Raw genomic sequence first — 22427 nt, 5'->3', positions numbered from 1 at the left:
CCTTGTTACTATGAACACCACATTAACAAACTTTTCAGATTAACAAACTTTTCAAAAATCCCCTGCAGACTTCTTCTAGTTTCAATGTAAAAATATTCCAGAACTGCGAACTTCAGAATACATACCAAGCTTTTCAGAATAACAGTCATTATTCCGTTTCCCTATGATGTTAACGCCTCAGTACTACAAACTAATATTCAGAAACCTGGGGGATTCCTAGATTTTCGTGTATCCTTGATGGCAACCAAAACATTAGGTTAGCAGATCACAAGGCACAGAGAGCGCATGTCGCGGCGCATGTGTTCGGGAACCCTGAAATGGCGCTCGAGAAAAAAAGAACATGGGCAAGTGGAGATGACGACGCATCAGGTTTTGTTAGTGCATACTCCACCTAGAAAAGAGTCGCCTAGTAACAGAGGTGTGTCTCTTCCTTCTTTGACCCTTCTTTCTGCACATGCCTCTTTCATTTGCGCTTCTATTTGCAGCCGTACTCGCAGGGATGCGACATAGTGCCACTTTGCGCTTTTCAGCCGGTGTCATCTACACGCGCTTGCGCTTTGACATAGTTCAGGTGTCCGCCTCGAGTGAGAAAGTTGTGGTGTCCACAGCAAGAAATGTGAAAAACAAACAAAAAGCAAGAGCTTTGGAGGTGACATGAAGCTACCTTTTCTTCAGTAGTTTCTTCGGCGTCAGCGTCTGTTTTGCATGCGTCACTCTTATTATACAGCGTTTCGGTGGGGCGTGGTGGCAGAAACTATGTAAAATACCGTATAATGCGGAATATAGGTCGAGGCGCAATAGAGGTCGACCCCCTTACATTGAAGCAAAGAAGTCAACATAAAAATTATAAGGCACAAAACTTCGTTTTATTTAGTGGTGCCGCCAGACTCGTCACCTGCTCATTCGTTTGAGCTGTCTGAACTCTCGTCCGAAGACGACTGCTTTTCACTGGCTGCGTCCCACAACATGTCATCCTCGGTGCCATCCAAGGAGTTGCTAATGCAACACTTCTTGAATGCCCGCGCCACCATATCGTCGGGCAGCGAGCGCCAAGCCTGCGACACCCATGTGGCCACAGTGGCGAGAGGCGGCCTGCGCAGCCGGCCGGTTGGGGTCGTCGGGTTGTCGCCGGCCATCCACTGATTATATTGTTCACAGGCACGGTCTTTAAAGGGCTTACTAAGCACGACGTCCAGTGGCTGAAGTGTTGACATCATGCCTCCTGGAATGACGGCGAGTTCCGTCCTCCCGTCGCGGAGTGCCTGCTTCACACCTGCTCGTCTTGGATGCCCACGAAAGGCATCCAAAACGAGCATGCTCGGACACCGCAGAGTGCGCCGGGTCGCCGATTCCAGACGGTCTTAATCCAATTGAGCATGAGGGCCTCATACATATAGCCCTTTTCATTCACGCGAACGGCATCCCGCGGGAAAGCCTCTTTCGGCAGTGTCTTCCTCTTGAATATTATGTATGGGGGCAGCTTTTTGCCGTCTGCAGTACACGCAAGCATCACCGTGAAGCGCGAATGCTCGTTCCCCGTAGAAAGAAGCTTGACTTCTTTTGCGCAGCGTTCGCACACTGTGGTGGGTGACGGCATGCCGAACCACACCGGCGTTTCATCAGCGTTGCCGATCTGTCCCAATATGTAGCCATGCTGCTGCAGGAGGCGGTTAACGTAGCACTGGAATTCGACCAGCTTGTCCTTGTATGCCTCTGGCAGCTTCTGACAGATTGATGTGCGCCGTATGAAGCGACGAATCCAATAAATGGAGCCGTTGAATTGTTCCTTGGGCAGTCTGGATTCTCGGGCGATCTCAATAGCTTTGATGCGGATGAGTCACTGGCAAAGATCTGGCACGATGCTCGCGGACGAAATCCGCCACCGTCTTCGAGCTCCGGGTGCACCGCGCCATAGAATAAAGAGCCGCGCGGCGCCCGCGAGTTGGGCCGCGTCGGTCACCAAGGAGGCGATAACGATGCGGATGCCGAAAGGTCTGCGCTCCTACATGTTGCCAAACGACTATTCATGTTGTGCCAAAGGACGGTATATAAGTCGAGGGGTGAACTTTTAGCAATATTTTTTGGAAAAAAACAACCTATATTCCGCACTATACGGTAGCAACAGCGCGTGCCAAGAGCCAACAGCGACGTTTTCATGGACAGCTCATATGGTGACAACTTATGAACTGATGGGTTGATGGGCGGAATGGTTAATTTCAGGGCTTTCACTATAACGATCTTTCAGAGTAATGAACAATTTACCGCGGTCCCCTGAAGTTCATTATATCGAGATTTCACTGTATGTGGGATCGCACTGGAGGGTGCACAGTGAACGTGCTGTTGACAATGAGTGATGAGGTTTCGCATTTTCCCGAGAGGTGTCAACAAGTTTTGGGTATTGGGAAACTTCTTTGCATGTCGTTACTAAGCTTTGAGCTTCGATATAGCTGCAATATTGAATGTCTACAGGCATAGAGGCACTGCCCCAGTTCTGCCCGCAATCGAAATAGGAGACGAGTCAAGTCTGAACATTGTCAGTACGTAACATATGTGCAGCATGCCATTATTGTACTTCTAGCCTTGAAATTTATTAATCTATCACTTAAGTGAGAACAATCAGAGTTGTCTGTCTGTGCTATGTGGTGTGTTGTAGCAGTGTACATCCCAATTCAGGTAACTGCAAAGCTCTGAGGAAGCACCGTTTGCTAGTTTCGCGCTCCTAAAATTTTTGCGGTACAATTTTCTAAGCTCTGTTTATTAGGCACCTAGGCATCAAGCTTTACAAAATAAGCTGTGAAATAACTTTATCGGAAGGGCCATTAACATGAATAAAACGACCTAATGACATTGGCTGTGAATGTGCCACAATCAACCAGATGCACGCAACACATTGAAAGAATGTGTGCGCTCTTAGGTCTCCAGTGGTGCCTGTGCAAGGGCACTTTGCCGACTTGAGAGAGCTGAAAAATGAACCGCTCTTTGCAACAGCAACTTTATTTTCTGAATACAGCACGCAATGCATAACATCAGCCAGACAGCTTGCCGACCAGAGTCGGAAGCACAGGAACTAGGGACAGCCGGCACACAGGCATTGCTTTGGTTACAGAATAAAAAAGAACACTCCTTGATTTTCTTAGTCGACAAGGACTGTTTTGATAATGTGTCCTTGATCAATATCCACCAGCATGTTGGTTGCCAAGCATGGTAATCTTGGAACACATTTGAACAGAATAACTTTAATGTGCCCGTACAAAGAAATAGTTGACTTCATCCATTTGCAATAGTTGACTGACTCAAATACACACATTTTGTTCGTATACCAGTTAGATCATGGGTTCCGATATTGTCGCCATGCTCTCACGCGAAACAGTCTTCTCAATATACACGCGACGAAGCTGATGGCATCAAGTCCTTTTTCCTTATGCTGGCAATTCAAAGCACATGCTTGATTGTCTGCAAACACAGAAACAGAGTCCATGGAGTCGCCACGGCTGATACTGCAGTTCTCATTCACTTCAGAAATTTATTTTTGCAGCTGATTACAGCACAGTGGTAGCCCATTCACTTTGAGTTCTCTGAAATCGCAAGAATCAACAGATGGAACACGTTAGAATCGTACTAATTTGCAATGACACTGCTATCATTTCAAGCTGCTGCTGAAAGAAAAAGCAATCCACACATATTAATGCAAGGAGCAGAGCGGCGCAGCATGCCGGTTTGAGGCTACATTCCTCCTCCTCCTCCCCGATAAAACAGTCTGCAGGCAGCATCCCTCAAACTATCTTTGAGGTGTTGAAGCCTATCAGACATGGCTGCAGGAAGCCAGCTGCTCCCTTTTCCCCGCTGTTCTCTCTTGTGCAGCATGCAAGGACGGAAATGGAACTAGAGAACATGCATACACATTTCCATTTTCGTGCACCTCGGAAAAGCTCGTATCAACTAGCCCGAATACACATGCTGCCTTCACCACTGTTCTTTATGAAAGAGCATTGCACTGATGCATGTAATGCTGTTGCGTGTGCGATAGGAACAGAATAAGCACCCATTTCATCATTGACCACCTTTCTTTCCTGTTTAACAGTGACGGCTCAGTGGCTTTGGTATTTCGCTGCTGAGCACTACGTCACAGGTGTGATTACCATTTGCGGCAGCACTGTTTCAATGGGGCAGGATGAAAAAATACTGGTGGACCATGCTTTCTTGTGTGCTTGTTAAGCAACTCTATGTGGATGCAATAATCCTGAGCTCTTCACTCCAGCGTCCAATAGTCACTGTCTTGCTTTGGGACACCTCCGATTTCCTGAAGTCATTTTACAATGCTGCTTAGATTAAATGAAGCCATCGCATATTGCAAACCCGATCAATAAGTCAGTCAATCAGTCTGGGTTGCGATGAAACTGCCTTGACTTTGGTTTCCTTCTCATGGGGGTGTGATTCGTTTGGCAGGTGCTGCACGTGTACTACCAAACGGCCCTGGAAGATCGGCTCCTGGTCGAGCGCATCCTCCACACGTGCCTGGTGCCCTACCAGCTGCCCGTGGAGGAGCGCATGCACAAGCTGTACCAGCTGTTTGCCACGGTGGATGACCACGCCGTAAAGGCATTCAACGAACTGCTCAAGTGCCAGTGCGCAGTGCGGCAGCAGATGCGAGCCGTCCTTGAGGCCCTCCTGCTTCCCGCTGGCGAGGAGCGTGAGCGGCAACTGCTGGCACGTGTAGCCCTGCTCTCGCGTAACTTGCCCGACTCGGTCAAGGCCCAGGAATACCTTATGAAGTTCTGCACCCTGCTGGAGGGCAACCAGCGCCTGCGTATCCACATGAACAATGTGCTCCATGGTGGCGCCTCCTGCGTCGAAGCTGAGCGCAGTGTGGTGTGTTTGTTTTCCTCACTTCTGGATGTAAGCATGTTCCTGTTTGCTTTATGGCATGCTGATGAATCAAGGTGTGGCATTGGAAGGGTGTTTTCTTCAGCAGTGGTAGTTCTAAAGCTTTAGAAACTCCATTAGGCACTTCTTGCACGTAAAAAGATTACTCTTAGCAATTAATGAAGGTTAGGAAACACTTCTAAGATATTTTATATTTAATACTTAAATTTAGCGTCGAAATGCTATACCCGTGCCATCAGCATTGTCGTGGCAAAGAGCAAAAGTTCTTTGGCATTGTGTAGCAGTAAGGATAGCTATGGTGACGCTTCTCATGAAAAAATAAACAAGAGTGTTGCATGCGTTTCTTCAAGACGTGCTCACATGCAGCTGCTGCATGTGAGTGAACCGGAGAACAGAGCGAGCCAGCATTTCATGTTTTCATGACTCGTCCACCTCTTGGATACTGAAACTGGTTTGCAGAAACAAGTATTATAGATCATTATTTAAGGTGCTCTGAAACTTGTCTGTATATTCCAGATTTTGAAGTGCTTGTAGCTTTATGTGATGCAAAAAAAAATATAAGTAAAATATGTCATGCCCATGCTCCTTTAACCTTTTCAAACAAATTGTAATTGTGTCAGCTGCAAATGCAGTTTCACCACGTTTTCTGCATCTTCAACATAATTAAAAGCAATCTGAGGAAATGTTATATTTTTCTGCGATACCTTCATGTCCACAAGCATGAACAAAAGATTTTCGAGAGCTGTTTCATATGTGGAAAAATTTACTCCTTGACTTGCATTTTACCTAAAAAAACACCCAGCCAATTCAGAAGCTCACCTGATATAAATACAGTAAACCCTTTCTATAACAAGGCTGATTGACTCAAATTATCACTTTTGTTCGAAATTTCTCCCAGTTCCGACCCAAACTCATGCATTTTAAACTGGATTACAGTGCAGTCAATTTATAATGATACCACCACATGTAACTATGTATTGCTTATAACGATGAGTCGACGTTAGAGTATCAACTTATGGATTTGAGCTGTGAGAAAAAAAGAAACATATAGTACGTACTCGATTCTAACGCGCCCTCGATTTTAACACGCACCTGTTTGCCATCACCTAAAGAAAGAAAAGTCCTTTACAGTACCACGCCCCTCATTATTTCATACAGAAGTACAACTTTCTCCCATTTGGAAAAAACAAAGATCTACTCCCAATGCACAAAAGTTGTGATAAATAATAAAAAAAGTCGCAGTTTCGCATGAAAGGCAAAGCATCGATTACGATATCAAATTAGTAGACAGCTATACGAAAAGTAAGGATAGTAGTTTTATTGGTTGTATAAACTTTTCAACATTTGCTTACTAACTAAATTAACAAGCATGGTGTCACGCCCGCATAAGCATGAACACATCTAACTCAATGACTGCGGAAACATTAAACACTGGAGTGGGGAATTTCGGTAGCAGGAGTGAGGGAATTGACCTTTGTGCTGCCTCTCGCTTCAACACGAACTAAGACGAGAACACAGCGTGGTGCGCCTAGATGCGTAGACTCTTGTCTCCATTGCAGATCACTTTCAAGATAGGGGCTGTGCAGCTGTGCCGTACGTAGCAGCCGCCAGTGTAGGACGCCTCTCCTGTTTACACCAGTCCCACGTGCAAGATTTGGGAACTCCAAACGCCCGTGATACGGCCAGATTTCCGTCCGTCTCCGCACACGTGATCGCTTTCCTTTTAATTGCGGCATCGGGATGAACTCAGCATGTCTTTGCAGTTGGCACTTTTTGGCAAGTTTATTAATGTGGTGCTCTTTCTAATGAGGTTTCACTGTAATCGTGAAATCTGCATTTTGGAGACGGGGCGAAAAGTTTGCCTACGTAAGTTCATAGTTGCCGCTATTACTGCACAGCGTGTGCTGCCTGCACACTGATTGCGAAAGCCACGGAGAGCATCGCAAGTTGGTGCAGCGTGACACAAGATGATGCCAGCTGCTTTGCATCTGCATCACCAGCAATCATGCAAGCATCCAGAAAAAGCGAAAAATAGAACATGAGAGGAGCAAACTGCGCCTGCGCTCCCTTTCTTACTTAGCTAGCGCAGAAATGTGCCACGGAAGCAGCGGTAGGTGCGCCATCAAAGCTTGAAGCGGTGTCGCTTGAGCCAAAGATGCAAACTTTGACAAACTCAAACTACAAGCTCGCACATTCGATGATATAGACAATTCTGAAGATTGGGAGCACCACGATCATGAAGGCTAGAAGTAGTGGCCATGCCAATCAATGGAAAAGGTTGGCTTTGTGTGCAACAACGAACCCCCCCCCCCCCCCTCCCACGGGTAAACAATACGGTGGAAGCCGCTGACATTACCGAACTCTGGGAGCATGTCGCTGCTGATTATAAAACAGGTGGTGCTTCGATGGAGGAGTTTCTGAGTGGAGATAGTGCTGCTTCGTGCTGTGAAGAGATCTGTGACACGGCAATTGTTGTCGCGACAGACGGCAGCATTGTGCGACGAAGGCAACAACAGCAGAGTGACTGCAAGATTGCCAGAGGCCCTTGTTTGACACCAACCCCAATTGTTCACTCAAAGTGCTCTGTCGTCGATGGAGTCTCTCATTGATTTTATGCATGCTAAATTATAGCTGCCAGTGTTCGTGCAGCAGCTGGACACGATGCACACTGCAGTTGTGAACCTTAAACTTCCGCAAAAGAAAGTGCAGACTTCTCACTATTTCAACATGCCTAATACTTGACATGCTGTTTAGAGGTATAAACATTTTATTTTTCACAGCCTACTTTCTACAATGTCGCTATTTTATTGCAAGTGCCTAATTTGGTTTTGGAGCTACAAAGGTATGTTCAACAGTAACTTTATTTAAGGCAGTCCAGATATAGCGATGATCAGTTATAACGATCAGGCTTCTCGTTCTTCTTGATATCATTATAAGTAGACTGCATTGTAGTCGAAGCACACCAATAAACTTCTCTGCTTAGTGCAAGCTGTCCAAGGACGCATACGCACTAGAGTACGATGGCACCCAGTGTGTTTCATGCCGAGCAAAGCATTCCATGCTGGGTGAGCAAGCAACCGTCTTCGTTGCCTGCGCACCGTTTTCCTCCATGCTGTGCACCCGCATGCTGTCAACGTCGAGCGGATGCACATTCACAGTGCGCTCAGCACCTTTTGTGCCTAAGCCCTGTGAATAAACTAAACATAGCCTTGGAACTGGCTGCTGTTTAGGCACGTCCGAAGCCGTATTGGATGCCAAAGTGTACCGTGTCTTCTACTTTTTAAAGGTGACGTGGAAAAAAGGTCACTCAAATTTTTATCCCACATAATGAACGCACCACCCCCCAACTTTATGCAAGCTTTTCAGGAAAAGAAGTGCGTTTGTTATGTGAGTAAATATGCTATTTCCCCATGTGATAATGATAAAGGAACATCAGAGGATTGTGAACGAAGAAAAGAATTTGAAAATTTTACCAGTGAACCGAAGTGGTGGGCTGCATTTCCACCACTGCCCACCGTGGGGAGAACCCTGGTGACAACCTAAGAATTTATTAGAAACTCTGCCCACAAAAGCACACCACATCTGGCCTTTGTGCGTCCACGCTCCGAAACAGTTCCTGAGAGATGCCGATATTGAGATAATTTTTACTCCGCCTTGATGTCATCAAATTGAAAGTAATTGGCTGGCTCCTCTGTACAAATTCTTTCTTCCTTCCTGTGTTGGCCAGTGGTGTATCTGCCACTGTATTTTGAGGCTGTCATGGATGATAGCAAACTATCAAAATGTCCATACATCATCAGCAAGTGCAGTGGTAAGCTAAAAAGCCTTGTAAAGTGCATGCCTCCAAGATGCTGTACACTGCAGGTTAGGGCATGTGTGTTTAGGTGTCTGTGTTGCATTGTTAAGGTGCAAATGCATACTGTGCAGTGTGTTAGAGATGAAGATTTAGGAAAACAAGAAAGGAAGCTTCAGCTCAGGAGCCAGCTCCGATTTTTCTAATCACATACATGTAAAATGCAGAACTGCTTTTATTAAGCAACCACTTGACCGATTTGAATGAAATTAACTGCATTTGAGAGACAATGTTAGGTTGCAGTAAGTCTAGGAAGCAGAAATTTTGTTTAGGACCTGGAACTTTTGATGTGAATTACCAAAAAGTAATATGTTTCACTAAGGATCTCTTGCACCTTTTAAAACATCTGCGTTTCTTTGGGGCAATAGCTTCAAGCTTTGGTGAAATTGATGGCATTATTTCAGATAGCACCAATGAAGCTGAAAACAATGGATATGCAGTGTAAAGCTGCGTGCGTACAAAATTTGATGTTGATATTTAAAAAGTGATCCTACCAGGATAATCATCATCTGGGTTGGCAGTAGTTCAAAGCCAAAGATGGGCATGTGTGAAACACCTCTATCAATGCTGTTTTGATTGACTTTCTAAGTTAGTGGCATTATTTCACCTCGTCCACCACCTCCTGATTTAGTGTTTTGTAACTGTTCCCCAACTTCACACAAGTTGTATGCATGCCTCCCTTGCCTTGTAGTTCAGCAGGAGGAACTTGGCAGGGCTTGTGTTCTTCACTGGATGCTCGAAGCATAGCTGACAAGGTTGTGCCAGGGAAGGGGCAGTTCTTTAACTTTGATGGAAAACAATGTGAAGGAGCTTTGGGATAAGTGCCAAGAGCTCATTTCTTTATTTTTTCCTTCATATTTCTTCAGAAAGAAGTCCTGAAGAGTCTGGGCTACCCCGTGCAGACCAACAGCTTCTATGTGATCATCAAGCAGTTGCTGGAGCGGGTGGCACCGGTAATGGTGGACAGTGCTGGCGTCAAGCAGATCCTGGCCTACGTGCGTGACTCGCTCCTCGGCCAAGGCGACATCGACATCCATATGGGCGTCACCAACTCGGCACTGCGCGGCCTGCAGCTGCTTCATGTGTGTACCTGCTGCCATGCTGGCATTTTTCTCTCTCTGCACATCTTCTTGTCGACTGTGCTAAAGTGTGATCGACGAGCAGTTAATTCATATTTGCATAATTTCGTTAAAATGACCGATGGAACTGTCATTATGAAGACATGAGTATGGCTGTATAGCAGATGCTTTTCACCAACCGTGCTCCCATTTCATTCACAGCAAGCAATGCTTCAAAGGCTAGGCAGACTTCTCTCACAGCTCGTATCAGCAACAGAAACATAGTGCATCGCGTATGAAATCATTCGCGACATGTAGCACACATATACTTGATAACCAAGATTACTCTCCGAGGGATACATTATTATTTGCACAAACAATGAAAGTGAATATTTTACTAATTAACAGGTTTTGCAAATTAACTTCAAACTAATTACTTTAAACAACATATTGCAATTTACAAATTGTAGCCAGTGACCTTTAATGTGAAATCCACTCGGAACGAATTCTGAGGATGAAACCAGTTTCGAGATATGCTTTCCCAAAGTTTTTGACAAAATGCATTAGTGTTCCAGTAACTTTTGAGCTTCAGTGCATAAAAAGGCATATTGTTTTTTTTTTTTTTTTTTAAGGTAGCTGGAACAACAGTGCATTGTTACACTAAGTTTGACTGCACTTATCTCAAAACTGGCGCTAGTCTCAAAATTTTTTCGAAGTACATGTGCCTTGTGAAATCACTGGATTCAATTCATGTGTTGCAATATGTGTGCTAAAGTAATTCGCTGAAAAGGTAATTAGAGGAATTTTGATAACTAGCCAATCATGCATATTAATCTTCAGTGTAAGTAGTGTATACCTCTTCAGGTATTCTAGTTCAATAAGTAGAATTGTGCTAAATGCCGTAGGTAATTTTTTAAAATTCTGTTAAAAGAAAGCACCTGGTCATGTGTGGTCATGTAATTCCATGCAACTTAAAATCTCACACTTTGGGTATGTCTGACACAAGTTAATTATAATTTTGTCTGTTTTGTTTGTTGCTGGTGTCACCTCTTTAGCATGGTTCTCCTTTCTCATTTTCATGAAACTTTTTGTCCCACTATTAATATTGTGTCACAGCTTGTGATGGTTTTCTTCACTTGACCTTACCTGTTGCCCATTCCCAGGGTTCATACACCTTTTTGAATTCCTTGAAAACTGGGGTGGTGGGTGACTTTCAACCTTCAAAGCTACGAACTCTGTATCAGGGCTATGCCAAGGATGCTGCCAACAGGAAACAATCCCGTGTTGCTTAAACGTTGAAATGTGGTGTGTCCACATCGTACGACAGGCATTTGTCATTGCTGTCATGGAGTTAGACGAAGCCAGATGAAGCGACCAAGCTGTGCTACTACAGCCGAATTTACATAATTCAAACTCGAAGGGGCCGGAAAATTTTTTCGCAGTAAAGGAAGCTAATTGAATGAAGGACTTACCTGCGTGTGTACTGAGCTAACAAATGAGTTGAAAGTTTCACAAGGTTTATTCACATATATTTAAAAATTACAGTCAGTTATTAGGCGTATTCATGCTCGTACTGTGATATGAGGCGGGAGGTGCACGCATGTATAATAAAAGCATAAATGTATAATAAATGTATTTAAAAAATGTATAAATAAAGTGCCATGACAATTGCCCCTTCAAACTTTTGGTATGCTTCACCGCGTAAAATTACTGTATTGGGGCGAAGTTGACTTTCGGAAACCGGCATTATGCAACGCGCTGTGCTTTGCGCACTTTGAAGACATTGGCGAGGATTACAAAGGCGGAGTCGGTGCCAGTGCTAACAGCGGCAAATTGTTTCAATGAAAAACACAGCACCGAACAGCAAGAAGCTTGGCAGCGAACGTCGGGGTTGCTAGGCGAGGTCAGAGGAATGCTAGTCAGAGCGCAGTATGTTTAAATTAACCGTGGCAAATGCTTGCGGGTTCGAATTGCCGAGTGTTTTCGCCCATTGGAATACACATATATTTGACGGGACCACAGCATCAGGTCGAATAAACCGAAAGCTCAAATTAACGAGATTCGGCAGTATCTTTGTTGTTTTGCTAGTTGGTTTAGACTGCAACCATCATGGCTATATATTTTAGCGCTGGCCTCGCGAAATGCCTGGCGTAAAGGATGTTGCAGCCATTTGGCTTTAACGCAACAAGTATGTTTGACCGAAGCTGGATACTACTATCATGCTGGAAGGCAATTGACATCATTACAATGGAAAACTCAACTTTGAAAAGCCCCCTAAGGAGCTTCCGGCAAGTGCCCGACTCAGCAGCTACTCAGCTTCAAAAAAATTTCATCCAAGGAGATTTTATTATCTTTTGTTGTTTGTACAAATAAGATTTGTTTACCCCTCCTAGAATTTAGGCCTTCAGCATCCTTGAAATCTTTCCTTTGTTGGCTTGAGTATGCCACTTCATTCCCTCTTGTCACCTCTATGTCTTTGATGACCTTTCTGTTTCCACTCCTGCCTTTTCTCTTTACACAGCCAAAAGATATGTCTTTTTCCTCTTGAATTGTGGCTTTTTCACTTGCAGCCTTGACTGTTTTCTTCAACATGATCACTTCAACCACTTGGGTCTCGGTAGCACACTACATGTGTATCATGTAAAGGTGGTTCGAATAGCCCAAGCCAGCGTTGTTTGGTTCACCCTGTCTGCTTGGCTACTAAACTGCGGTCTCGGAACTGTCATGCAGGTGCTGGCATCTGCATTCCCTGCAGCCTTTGTTGGTGAAGAAGTGTACAGCCAGCTTCTGTCCTTCCTAAGCGCAGATGACAGCGCCGCATCTGAGATGACGTTACAGATCTTCACGTTTGTGGGCGCCGACATTGACCAGCGCTTCCCACACGTTGCTCAGTAAGTCTTGCCTCTCTGGCTCCATGCGTAAAAGAACAGGGAGCCATGTAGGAGTGTTGGTACATGCTTTCAGCTCGGAAAGAGTGTTGTGCAAAGTAAAATGCACATTAAAGAAAGATGGCCTCATTGTCATCACCTGACGTCTGACAAGAAGAAGCTTAAATAGGAGCCACCTCTGCAACGGATGTGTAGTTCCAGGTAATGTCACACTGCTCTACACAGAGTGGTTGCATCAACAGTGTTTTCATTTGTTGGCTGCAGTATTTAAATGTTGCCAGGTTTCTGATGGTTGCAACTTTTACTGCACAGAACAGTAACCACTTATTGAACGTAGTTTAAGCATAATGCTGTTGATGTAATGCTGAAGTGTAAAGAGGATAAATGAGTGCTCCACTGCAGTCAACAAACTCTATTTATTATGTTTATCTCTGTCACACTTTCATCGTCGTTGTACTGTCATCACCATTATTATCAGGCCATTGTCACCATGTTGCTGCCATGCCACCAGCATTGTTATTGCTGAGCCCTCACCATCATATTGTCATCGCAGTGCCTTTATTCAGGAACAAATGTGCACTGCACCCATGAAATGTGGCATGTTCCTTTATTTGCATTTGGATGAAGTAAGCGAGTTACAATTATACCATGTTAATCACATTGCATAGTAAGTTAATGTAAGTAACCATACAAAGGGTCCATAAGATGCCTAAATACCTTTGTCTTCTTCAATTATTATTATTTTAATTGTGCTCTAGGCTAATGCTGGACTAAAACGTTGCCACTTGTGCAGGCGGCTGCTGCCTGTGGTGCAGAACTTCGTTGAAAACGGCACTGTGAAGCAAGCAAAGTACGCTGTGGCTTGCCTCAACGTCATTGTTGGAAACAAGGAGCGTGTCTTTGGGCAGGTCATTGATGTAAGCAGTCACACCACGCATTTACGTGCATTTGCATGTAAGAAACCATACCAAGGGGTTCTTGGTGTGGTTGCGCATGCAGTCTTGAAAACTGTCCTGTCCTGTCCAGTCTGCAGTGCATGAACACGGTCTATGCAAGTGTGGCGATGCTGGTAGCCCTTACCAGTGTGGTTGGCAGTAAGTGACCTTGTGATAAGAGGGAATTGTGCACTTAACATATTGCATTGTTTACCTTGGTTTGGTGCATGCACTCCTATCATCTGTGAAGTAACGTAATGCTATTGTGTGGGTTAGAAATTGAGTACAAAAATTAGCTTTTGCTAGCTGCACCCTATCGTCACAGGCATTAAGCCTGCAAACCATTCAGGCGCTGCATGCTGTGCACACTGCACCATTGCCATCTGCAGCCTCCGCGTCCATCAAAGGTACGCGCATCGTGATTTAGCAGAAAAAAAACACACAAAAAAAGCAAGGTGTGCACCACTGCATATTCGCCTGGAGTGGCGTGTTGATATTATATACGTACCTGGTAAAAATGATTTGTTTTCCACACAAGCCTACGAATCTGGTTATTATTCAAGTTATGAGCGGTGGACAGTTACTCATTACCAGCTCATAGCCCAACTGTGGCAAGCCTGCAAGCCTGGTCGATTTAATTGGCCCATGCACAGCTTAGAAGATACTTAGTCAGCAAGTTGTGACACGTGTCACACAGTTTATCATGCTATTGTGGCTGCTTCTAGGTGCTGCTGATGTGAAAACGTGCAGGCCTGCATGAAAAACTTCGCCTAACTGAACGAACGCCAGCACGTGCAGAGCCACAATATGCTTGCATATGACTAGTGAAAGCAGAACAAGTGAGTTCACACATGCAAGTGAACAGGCGGAGATAAAGTTTTGGTAGAAACTTGTGTACAAAAAAATGCTCATGTATGTAGTAGAATAGAGGGCACATGTAAGTACTGCAGTAAAAATTAACACACATATCAAAATTGTTTGCATACGTAAGTATGTCAGATGGAGTGCAAGCACACATACAAAAACGAACATTTAATTCAACGTTCTGGACCAATATATGTGTTAATGTAGCTTTTAACTTCTTGTAGCACATGTACTGGTGACTTCTCGATTTCAAAAGATTGAAATCACTGGATCTGTGCTGACGCAATTATTATTTTGTTAGATACTCTTGTACTGGGCAAGAAAACAGAGTTGTTTGCAGTTACATCCGCAAAGTGTTTCTTAAAGGGCTCCTTACCAGGTCTAGCCATATTGAGCTGACAGGCGCAGTTCACACGACACACTAACAATCGTGCCTGCCAAGTATTACATTCTCTGCGCCGGGGAAAGAGCTTAAACTTCAAACCAAACGCTGTTTGTCCTTCTCCTTGTGGGCGCCGCACTCCCAGCCGGACAGTCGACGTCTGTTGCACAAGTGCACCTATGTACCTCGCAGTGCTGCGACGGCACTCACAGTGAGGCGTGACTTCGAGAATTATTCAAGGCAACATCCAGTTATTTGTTTAGTCTGTTGCTTCAGTGGATGAATCGAAGTTTAGAGAAATAATAAGGCATACGAACCAAACGTCTGTGTTTTTTGTTTTACTTTGTACTGTAGCTAGAGAGATGTACTTCCATTGCGTCTCCTTGTCCCTATGTTGTGCAGTCACGTGTACAGAGAACGAAACTATGTAATTTTCTATCATGTTCTAGTGCCGCGATTATGCTCTGTGATGTGCTTTCATCGGTCTCAGTGCTTGTGATTGTGGCACTGACGAATACTGCTAAAAAGGTGGGCTTGTGCAGAGCGGACAAAATTGTCCACTGCGCGAAACGAGACAAACACAACAGCTCACGCGCAAGACCATCACCAGAAGTGTGCCAGTTAGCAATAATGCGAAAGAGAGGGGGAAAAAAAACGAACGCGAGGCCCATGACGCATTCGTCACACAATCCTCCGGCTCCGTTATGGGAGAACGCAGGAAAGGAATTTCGCTTGTGGAGGCAAAGACGGGGCAAGTGGAGAGATTGTCTTTGTTGACAGTGACACTCGCCTCCTGAAATCATGGGTTCACAGCGCTTCAAATATTTCTATCTCTGCTATTAATGAATTAATTTGAAATAATCTTGCTGTCAAACACTCCTTAGAGGGGCACGTAACAACTTCTAGCATATAACCAATAATTCCTGTGGCCTGGTTAGGGAGCCCTAACGACTTTTCTGAAGTGAAAATCTTGTGTACTTTAATTTGGCACGTGAATATGCATAAGCAGGATGAGTTTCATCAGTTTATATTCACAAACAACAAAGTAGTTTCAAGACCGAAGTCCTCCATGAAGTGTAGGGTACTGCCAGCAACACTTCAAATTTCGCCATTCATTCAAATCTCTTGCTCTGCCTATACCTGTACACAATTCACTGATGAGTCATAGTGCCCTTCCTTATAAACGTAAAGGGCACCTGTGTTATGCTTTGCTAAGCTGTGTTATGCATATTGACCTAAATGAAAGGACAAGGAACGAGACCTTTATGTTTAACCACTTCTAAAATAAATTTTCTCCAGCTATGCCTGATGTCAACACTGCAATCTTCTTCGTGTAACTTTGCCTGCTCAGGATTCTAGATGATGAGCCACATATAACCTACAGGATATCTGTAATGGCAATCTGGCAGTTGATAATATGATGTATTTTATTTCCTATAGTCCTAGCTAGATGTCTTATTTTCCTGTGCATGCCAGTGGCCTGTGACTGGACCAATGAGTCCATGACAGCTAACACTTGACGACCCGCTGGGCTAATGAACTTGAGTCCTTATAAAACTGAAAGTGTAGTCAATCTTGCCTAGTATGTCTCATTGGCATTAGTTGAACAGTGTGGACCCTTGGTGAAGTGCTTAAACGAGCATGCTCCAAGACTGGCACTTCATTGCAGCACCTGAAGCAACACTTCACGCTGGAGTCGGCGTACTTCCGCACGGCACTGGTGTCCATTGGGCACATAGCGTTGCTCTGCCCAGACATGTTTGGCAGCCAGGTGAAGAGCATCGTCTCCAAGGTGGTCGTCAAGGACCTGCTTATGGCCGACCGGGTGAGTTCATCGTTTGTGCTTGTTTGCCTGTGGGCTACATATGTATGACTGAGTGACTGGCAACTGTGCAGGAGGAGCCACGGATCTCAGAAACATCGTGGTGCGAATTTGAAGCCCTTCCCGAGGAGACCAAGGTCAAGGTAAGCTGTTGCCTTGGCCTCCCCTTTTCCCACTTTGTCTCACTTTAATAGGTTACTGTCAACCGGGTGATCATGGTTTGAACACCCACTGCTGTTGTTTGAGCAGTCTCATGTGCTTGTAGTATAATGTTTCTTGCACCCACTTGCCTATGATAGCCATGAGCATGCCGCTCTTCACGTCGAGGGTGGCCTAATCTAGAATGTCACAGTTAGCGATCAAGTTCACAAACCACCGACACACAAGGCCTAACAATTAACAACATTAGATAAATATTAGCAATGTGCAAATATTCGAAAAAGTCTTAAGTTATCATGTCTTTTCTTTTCTTTTTTTAATTATTCAGCACGAGGTCACGGGATCGAATCCCGGCCACGGTGGCCGCATTTCGATGAGGGTGAAATGCAAAAACATCCATGTACTTAGGTTTGGGTGCACGTTAAAGAACTCCAGGTGGTCCACCACTACGGTGCACCTTATAGTCAGAATATGGTTTTGGCACGTGAAACCCCATAATTTAATTATATTTTTTATTGTTCGAATATTCGGTTGGATACGGACATCCGAATCAAATCGAATATATTGCTGGCTGTGTGGGAACAAAGACGATTCTAAGTATTTGTTTCTGTCTATTGTAAGAGTATTAGGAGATATTGCACTGAATTTTGCAATGATTTCGTGCTGCTAGCGAAATTTTCCTGTAAATCAAATGCCTAAACTACGGAAAAGCCAGCCTCTCAGTAGCAAGGGACACGGGTTTGCTAGAGGGTGCACTCCCCTCTCTTTCTTCCCTCTTCTTCTTCTTCTTCTTCTTCTTCTTCTTCTTCTTACTTTTCAGTGCCATCTACAATTCAGCTTTTATTGACAGTAAGTGTGATGAGTAACGACTTGCAACAGGGTCAAACACCTCCAATTTTGCAGACATTTGATGCGGTATAATAAGGCACAGGCTGGTGAGGACAGCTACTGGGAATTACTAAACTTTCCAAGTTAACATGAGCCATATATACAGTGCTTTAGTATAACGGATTACTAGCCTAGTTTTTTAATACTGCCAATGTAATTGCAATGTTCCAATATAACAAATTAACCCAACTTGCTAATAAAGGCATGTGCATATCATTATTCAACATTCGAAACTATGTATTCATATTCAATGCCTATTCGAAAATTTTGATATTCACACACCTCTACCAAATATTTCAGTTTAGTCTATGCAAGAACAGTTCTCCATTGTAAGTGAGTGGGCCAATTTAGGTTGCATATGTCGCCATTTTATGGCAGTAAGAATGCAGGAAAAAAATAATTGCTGAATAAGATTGCTGAATGAAAAAATAAAACATGCATTCTACCCTTTTTCTTTTAATGGTTGCAGCTCTTTACAGTTGAAGTATCGCTGTGTACGAGACCATCACTCATTGGCCAACTACAAAAGCAATGAAATGCGTTGCTGTGTTTAATGGCTATTGCATCTAATTCACAAACACTTCTCTTCACAACAAATCCAATCCATATGCTACCGTAGCTCCATCCAATCAATGCATGGTCTCAAGGCATCATCAGTGGACAATGTCCATGTGGGAATTTAAATCGGAATACAAATCCTGATTTGCGATGTCAGCTGTGTGTGCCAGTGATTTGAGAGCTTGCCTTTGTCATACAGCATATTGTGATACATCAGTATGTCATATTAACGTCTGTGTCTTCTGCTGCTGTAGTGGTTAAGTTCCAGCTTCACTTTCTTCTTCTTCTTCTTCTTCTTCTTTTTTTCTTTTTCCTGCGTCAGTACAGTTTTCGGAGTTTTGAAAGAATACCAACCGAAGCTGGTTTAATAGCTTTTCTTTAGTGTGCCTTTGAAGGAATGCTAAGGAGAAATACGAAGTTAGTCTATAGTGACAAAGTATTCTTTCAAAACTCTATTACCTTCGATTTTGCAGTTATAGGTTGAATATTAGTACAAGGGAAATTGATGGTCAAAGTTACATTTCCTGAATTTCGCACCAGAACACGAACACCAATACATCACTTTGACGTCTCGGTTTTCAAGGTTTTTTTTTTTTTTTTTTCTATCTAATCTATTGTGGCCCAGTAAAAGTTCTTTAAACTTGATAAGTTCAGTATTAGGCTCTACGAGAATACAATGTAGTACCTCAACTTTAACGAAAAATCTAAAAAAAAAAAAAACACCATCAATATCCATGACATCACAGCCAGCTGGTTTGGAAACTTTTAAGGCAGCATCGCTGCCCATCTTTTGCTTTTGCGCCTTTTCTGCCTTACCAGTCCTCCTGTCATGATTAAAGTTTGCATTTGGTATTGTAAAACGATATTTTGGTAGTACACCTCAAATTGCTTTTCTGTTTTGTGTACTTTTAGGAGGGCAGAAAAAGGGCAAGTGGTCACAGAGCTGTTCTCTCATGTGCAGGTTGAAGGCATGAAGATGATGGTGCGCTGGCTGGTAGGTCTGCGGACAGCTTCAGCTTCAGCCAGCTCCACACTTCGCCTCCTGGTCACAGTCATCAGCCACGGAGGAGACCTGATGGAGAAGGAGCATGTTTCGTACGTCGTCTTCTCATCTTCTATCCGTGTGACTCACAATCGTTGTCAGACCCACCGTGATAGCACAGTGACTATGGCATTTTGTGGGAACCATCAGGTTGCAGGTTTGATTTTTCAGCTGTGTCAACCCTATTGGAAGTGTGGAGTCCATAAACTCTAGTGTAGCAGGCTTTGGGCACATGTTAATGTGCCCAAATCTCAAATTTGCAGCCCCCCCTCTCCTCACAATTAATTTGCAGCACCGCCGTGTTTGCACTCCGAAAAGTGGAAACATCACGTGTTAACTGATACGTATGCAATAAGCTGGTGCGAGTTATGCGGATCCAAAACACATTATTATGTTCAATGGCCGCTGACTCAGGGATCTGACTTTACTACTTTTAAAATGAAACTACTGTTTAAGCGGGTATGGTTTAACCCTTTGAGGGTCGAATTGTTTTGAAGAAAACGTTCCCGGGTGGTCAAATTATTTTATTGCGGATATTGAATGTACAAGATGTATAAAGTCGGGAATAAATAGTAAAAAAAATTAGGGAACAGTATTTTGGTGTCGGCATCACACAGAACTGCAATATGTTCAATAGTATTTTAGAGTGTGGTACTCCTTGAAACACGAGTCTCCGCGCAGCCGCAGAGAGCGAGAATACCTCATGAGCGGCGGTGATAAACGAGCTAAGAGCCGTGCCAATCAAGATAGAAATCAACTTCCGCCGCCCCTGCGATGGCGTGCCGACAAAGATAAAAATCACGTTTCGCGCGCCTCCGTTGCGGCGAAACCAAAACCGCGAAAGCGCGTTGCCGCTGAGGGCGAGAATACCTCGCGAGCGGCAGTTATAAACAAGCTAAGAGCAGCGCCAATCAAGATAGAAATCAACTTCCACAGCATTTGCAAGAGAGTGCCGACAAAGAGAAAAATGACGTTTCGCGCGCCTCCGTTGCGAACACGCGGCGAAACCGAAACCGCAAAAGGGGTGTGGCCGCAATCTGCGCGACGCGCTGAAGCTTGAAGTCAGTTCTGTTTATCTCCCCAAGAAGGTAGCACAAATTTCAAACGCTTCTTGTAAGACCTAAGAGGTGGCAGCACGTCACAGTAAGCGTGCATCGTCATTATGGCGCGAAATTTCAAACGGAGGGTCGAAACCGTACCCGTACGGCGAAGACCTTGCGGGACAGAAAACCGCCGCCGTACATGTACGGCAAAAACCGTCAAAGGGTTAACGAGGTTTTACTGTATTAACATTAATGTTTCTTCACAAATGACTTGTTTATGACGGGCTGCATTTCTAATATAGAGGTAGGACAGTAGTATCAGGGCAGCATCAGAAGTGTGGGGGGAAAGCTTACCAGAATGCACTTTTGGCATAATCAATTGTATAAGACGCAGAGTGGTTTCACTACATAGACGGCTGCTAGACATACTTTAGCCCTTGAACTCAAATTTCCTAAGAGGAATCATGCCGTGCATATGTGTTTTACTGTGGCTTTCTTTCTGATCATGCTTTTTGTCAGTTTTGTAGTGCAGTAATTTAGGCCGAAGTGCACTGTATCAAAAAGCACTTGCCCCTCTCCCTTCTCCCCCTCTCTCTTCCTTCTCTTTCTCATTTAGACTGCATTAGTGACTTCTAGTGCTATCTAATGTGACTGCAGGGCAATGGAACGTTCCTGGCTACGGTACATGGCAGCAGCATGCATGCTCAAGATATGCTGCTGTCCAGCATATGCGGACGTGCTCAGCCACGAGCAGTTCCAGAAGCTTGCCCTTGTGCTTCAGGTGAGTGCTTGTATTGCTTAAAGGGCCCTTCACCAGGCCCCATAGCAAATTTTGAATATATGCTGGAAGTTGTTTCCTGTCCACTAGGGAGCGTTCTGGTGCAAAAATTTTTCAAATCAGCTCGGTAATAGCCAAGATAATGATATTTCAGTATTATGAACCCTTGATTTCAAGAGGCGAGCTTCGCCGCAAACATAGACGCTCTCTCCACTTGCCCCGTCTAGCCTCCACAAGCAAAATTTCTTCCCTGCGTTCTCCCATACAGAACCTCGAGGATCGCGCGACGCATACGTCACGGGCCCTGCCTTCTTCTTATTTTTTTTTTTTTTTCATCTTCTTTTTTCCTCTCGCTTTTTTGCGGTGCAGTGCACTTCCGCTGACGGTATCGCATGCGACCTGTTGCGATTGTCTTGTTTTGCACAGCACACGATTTTGCGCGCCATGCACGAGGACACCTGACTAGTGGTATAAGTCTACGCTACATGAATAATGAAACAGACACAAGCGGATCACAGAGCATGATCCCATGCTTGAACACGGCAGAAAATGACATAGTTGCAATGGTTGCGCGCGCGACTGCGCAACCTGGGAACAAGCAGACGAAATTGAAGTACATCTCTCTTGCTGCGGTGCGAAGTAAAACAAAAACGGGCAGACAGTTGGTTTGTGTGTTTTATTACTTCTCTAAGCTTTAATTCATCTATCCTAGCAACATATTACACAAATAGCAGATGTTCACTTGAATAATTTTCGAAGTCACATGTCACCACCAGCGATGTCACAACACGAACACATGTATATATGCGCACTAGCACGTGTACGTCATCCTTCGGCTTGGCGGGCGGCAGCCGTGAGTAGTAAAGAAAATAGGGTTTGGTTTGAAATTTTAGATCTTTCTGCGGTGCGTAGCAATATAATACTTTGCAGACACGATCGTTAATGCGCATTGTATGCTCTGCGCTCGTCAGCTCAAAATCACCAGACCTGGTGAGGGGCCCTTTAAAGACCACTGTTTCTAGAACCATTTGCCAACATGGTTGGTTGCGAATGTGCATGCATGACCTAGTTTGCTTCTGTGATGAGCTGGTTGCATTGAGGTGGTGCCCCCAACCTGAGAGACCCATCTGTCGATTCAGTAATATTAATCATCACATAGACAGTGAGAGAAAAAAAATACGTACTGTATTTACTTGAGTCTAACGCACCCTCAACTTTAACACGCACCCGTTTGCCATGACCTAAAAAAAGAAAAGTACTTTACAGTATCACA

The 22427-nt window shown here is 44.3% G+C and overlaps 1 protein-coding gene across 6 annotated transcripts in view; it reads left to right on the top strand.

Annotated features, from left to right (window-relative positions):
• The window catches only part of pds5 (cohesin associated factor B pds5), a 95028-nt gene that overhangs the window by 24418 nt on the left and 48183 nt on the right, over nt 1-22427 (top strand). For all 6 annotated transcript variants that reach the window (XM_070535369.1, XM_070535365.1, XM_070535366.1 and 3 more), the window contains exons 11-18: nt 4447-4869; nt 9604-9819; nt 12526-12686; nt 13477-13600; nt 16534-16689; nt 16761-16829; nt 19253-19386; nt 21034-21157. In XM_070535369.1, coding sequence (XP_070391470.1) covers nt 4447-4869; nt 9604-9819; nt 12526-12686; nt 13477-13600; nt 16534-16689; nt 16761-16829; nt 19253-19386; nt 21034-21157 — 1407 coding nt within the window. The remainder of the gene's footprint in view (nt 1-4446; nt 4870-9603; nt 9820-12525; nt 12687-13476; nt 13601-16533; nt 16690-16760; nt 16830-19252; nt 19387-21033; nt 21158-22427) is intronic.

Source organism: Dermacentor albipictus, chromosome 3, assembly GCF_038994185.2.
Source record: "Dermacentor albipictus isolate Rhodes 1998 colony chromosome 3, USDA_Dalb.pri_finalv2, whole genome shotgun sequence".
NCBI classification, from domain to species: Eukaryota; Metazoa; Arthropoda; class Arachnida; order Ixodida; family Ixodidae; genus Dermacentor; species Dermacentor albipictus.
The sequence above is the reverse complement of the archived record's forward strand: the minus strand, read 5'-3'. Positions and strand labels throughout refer to the sequence as shown.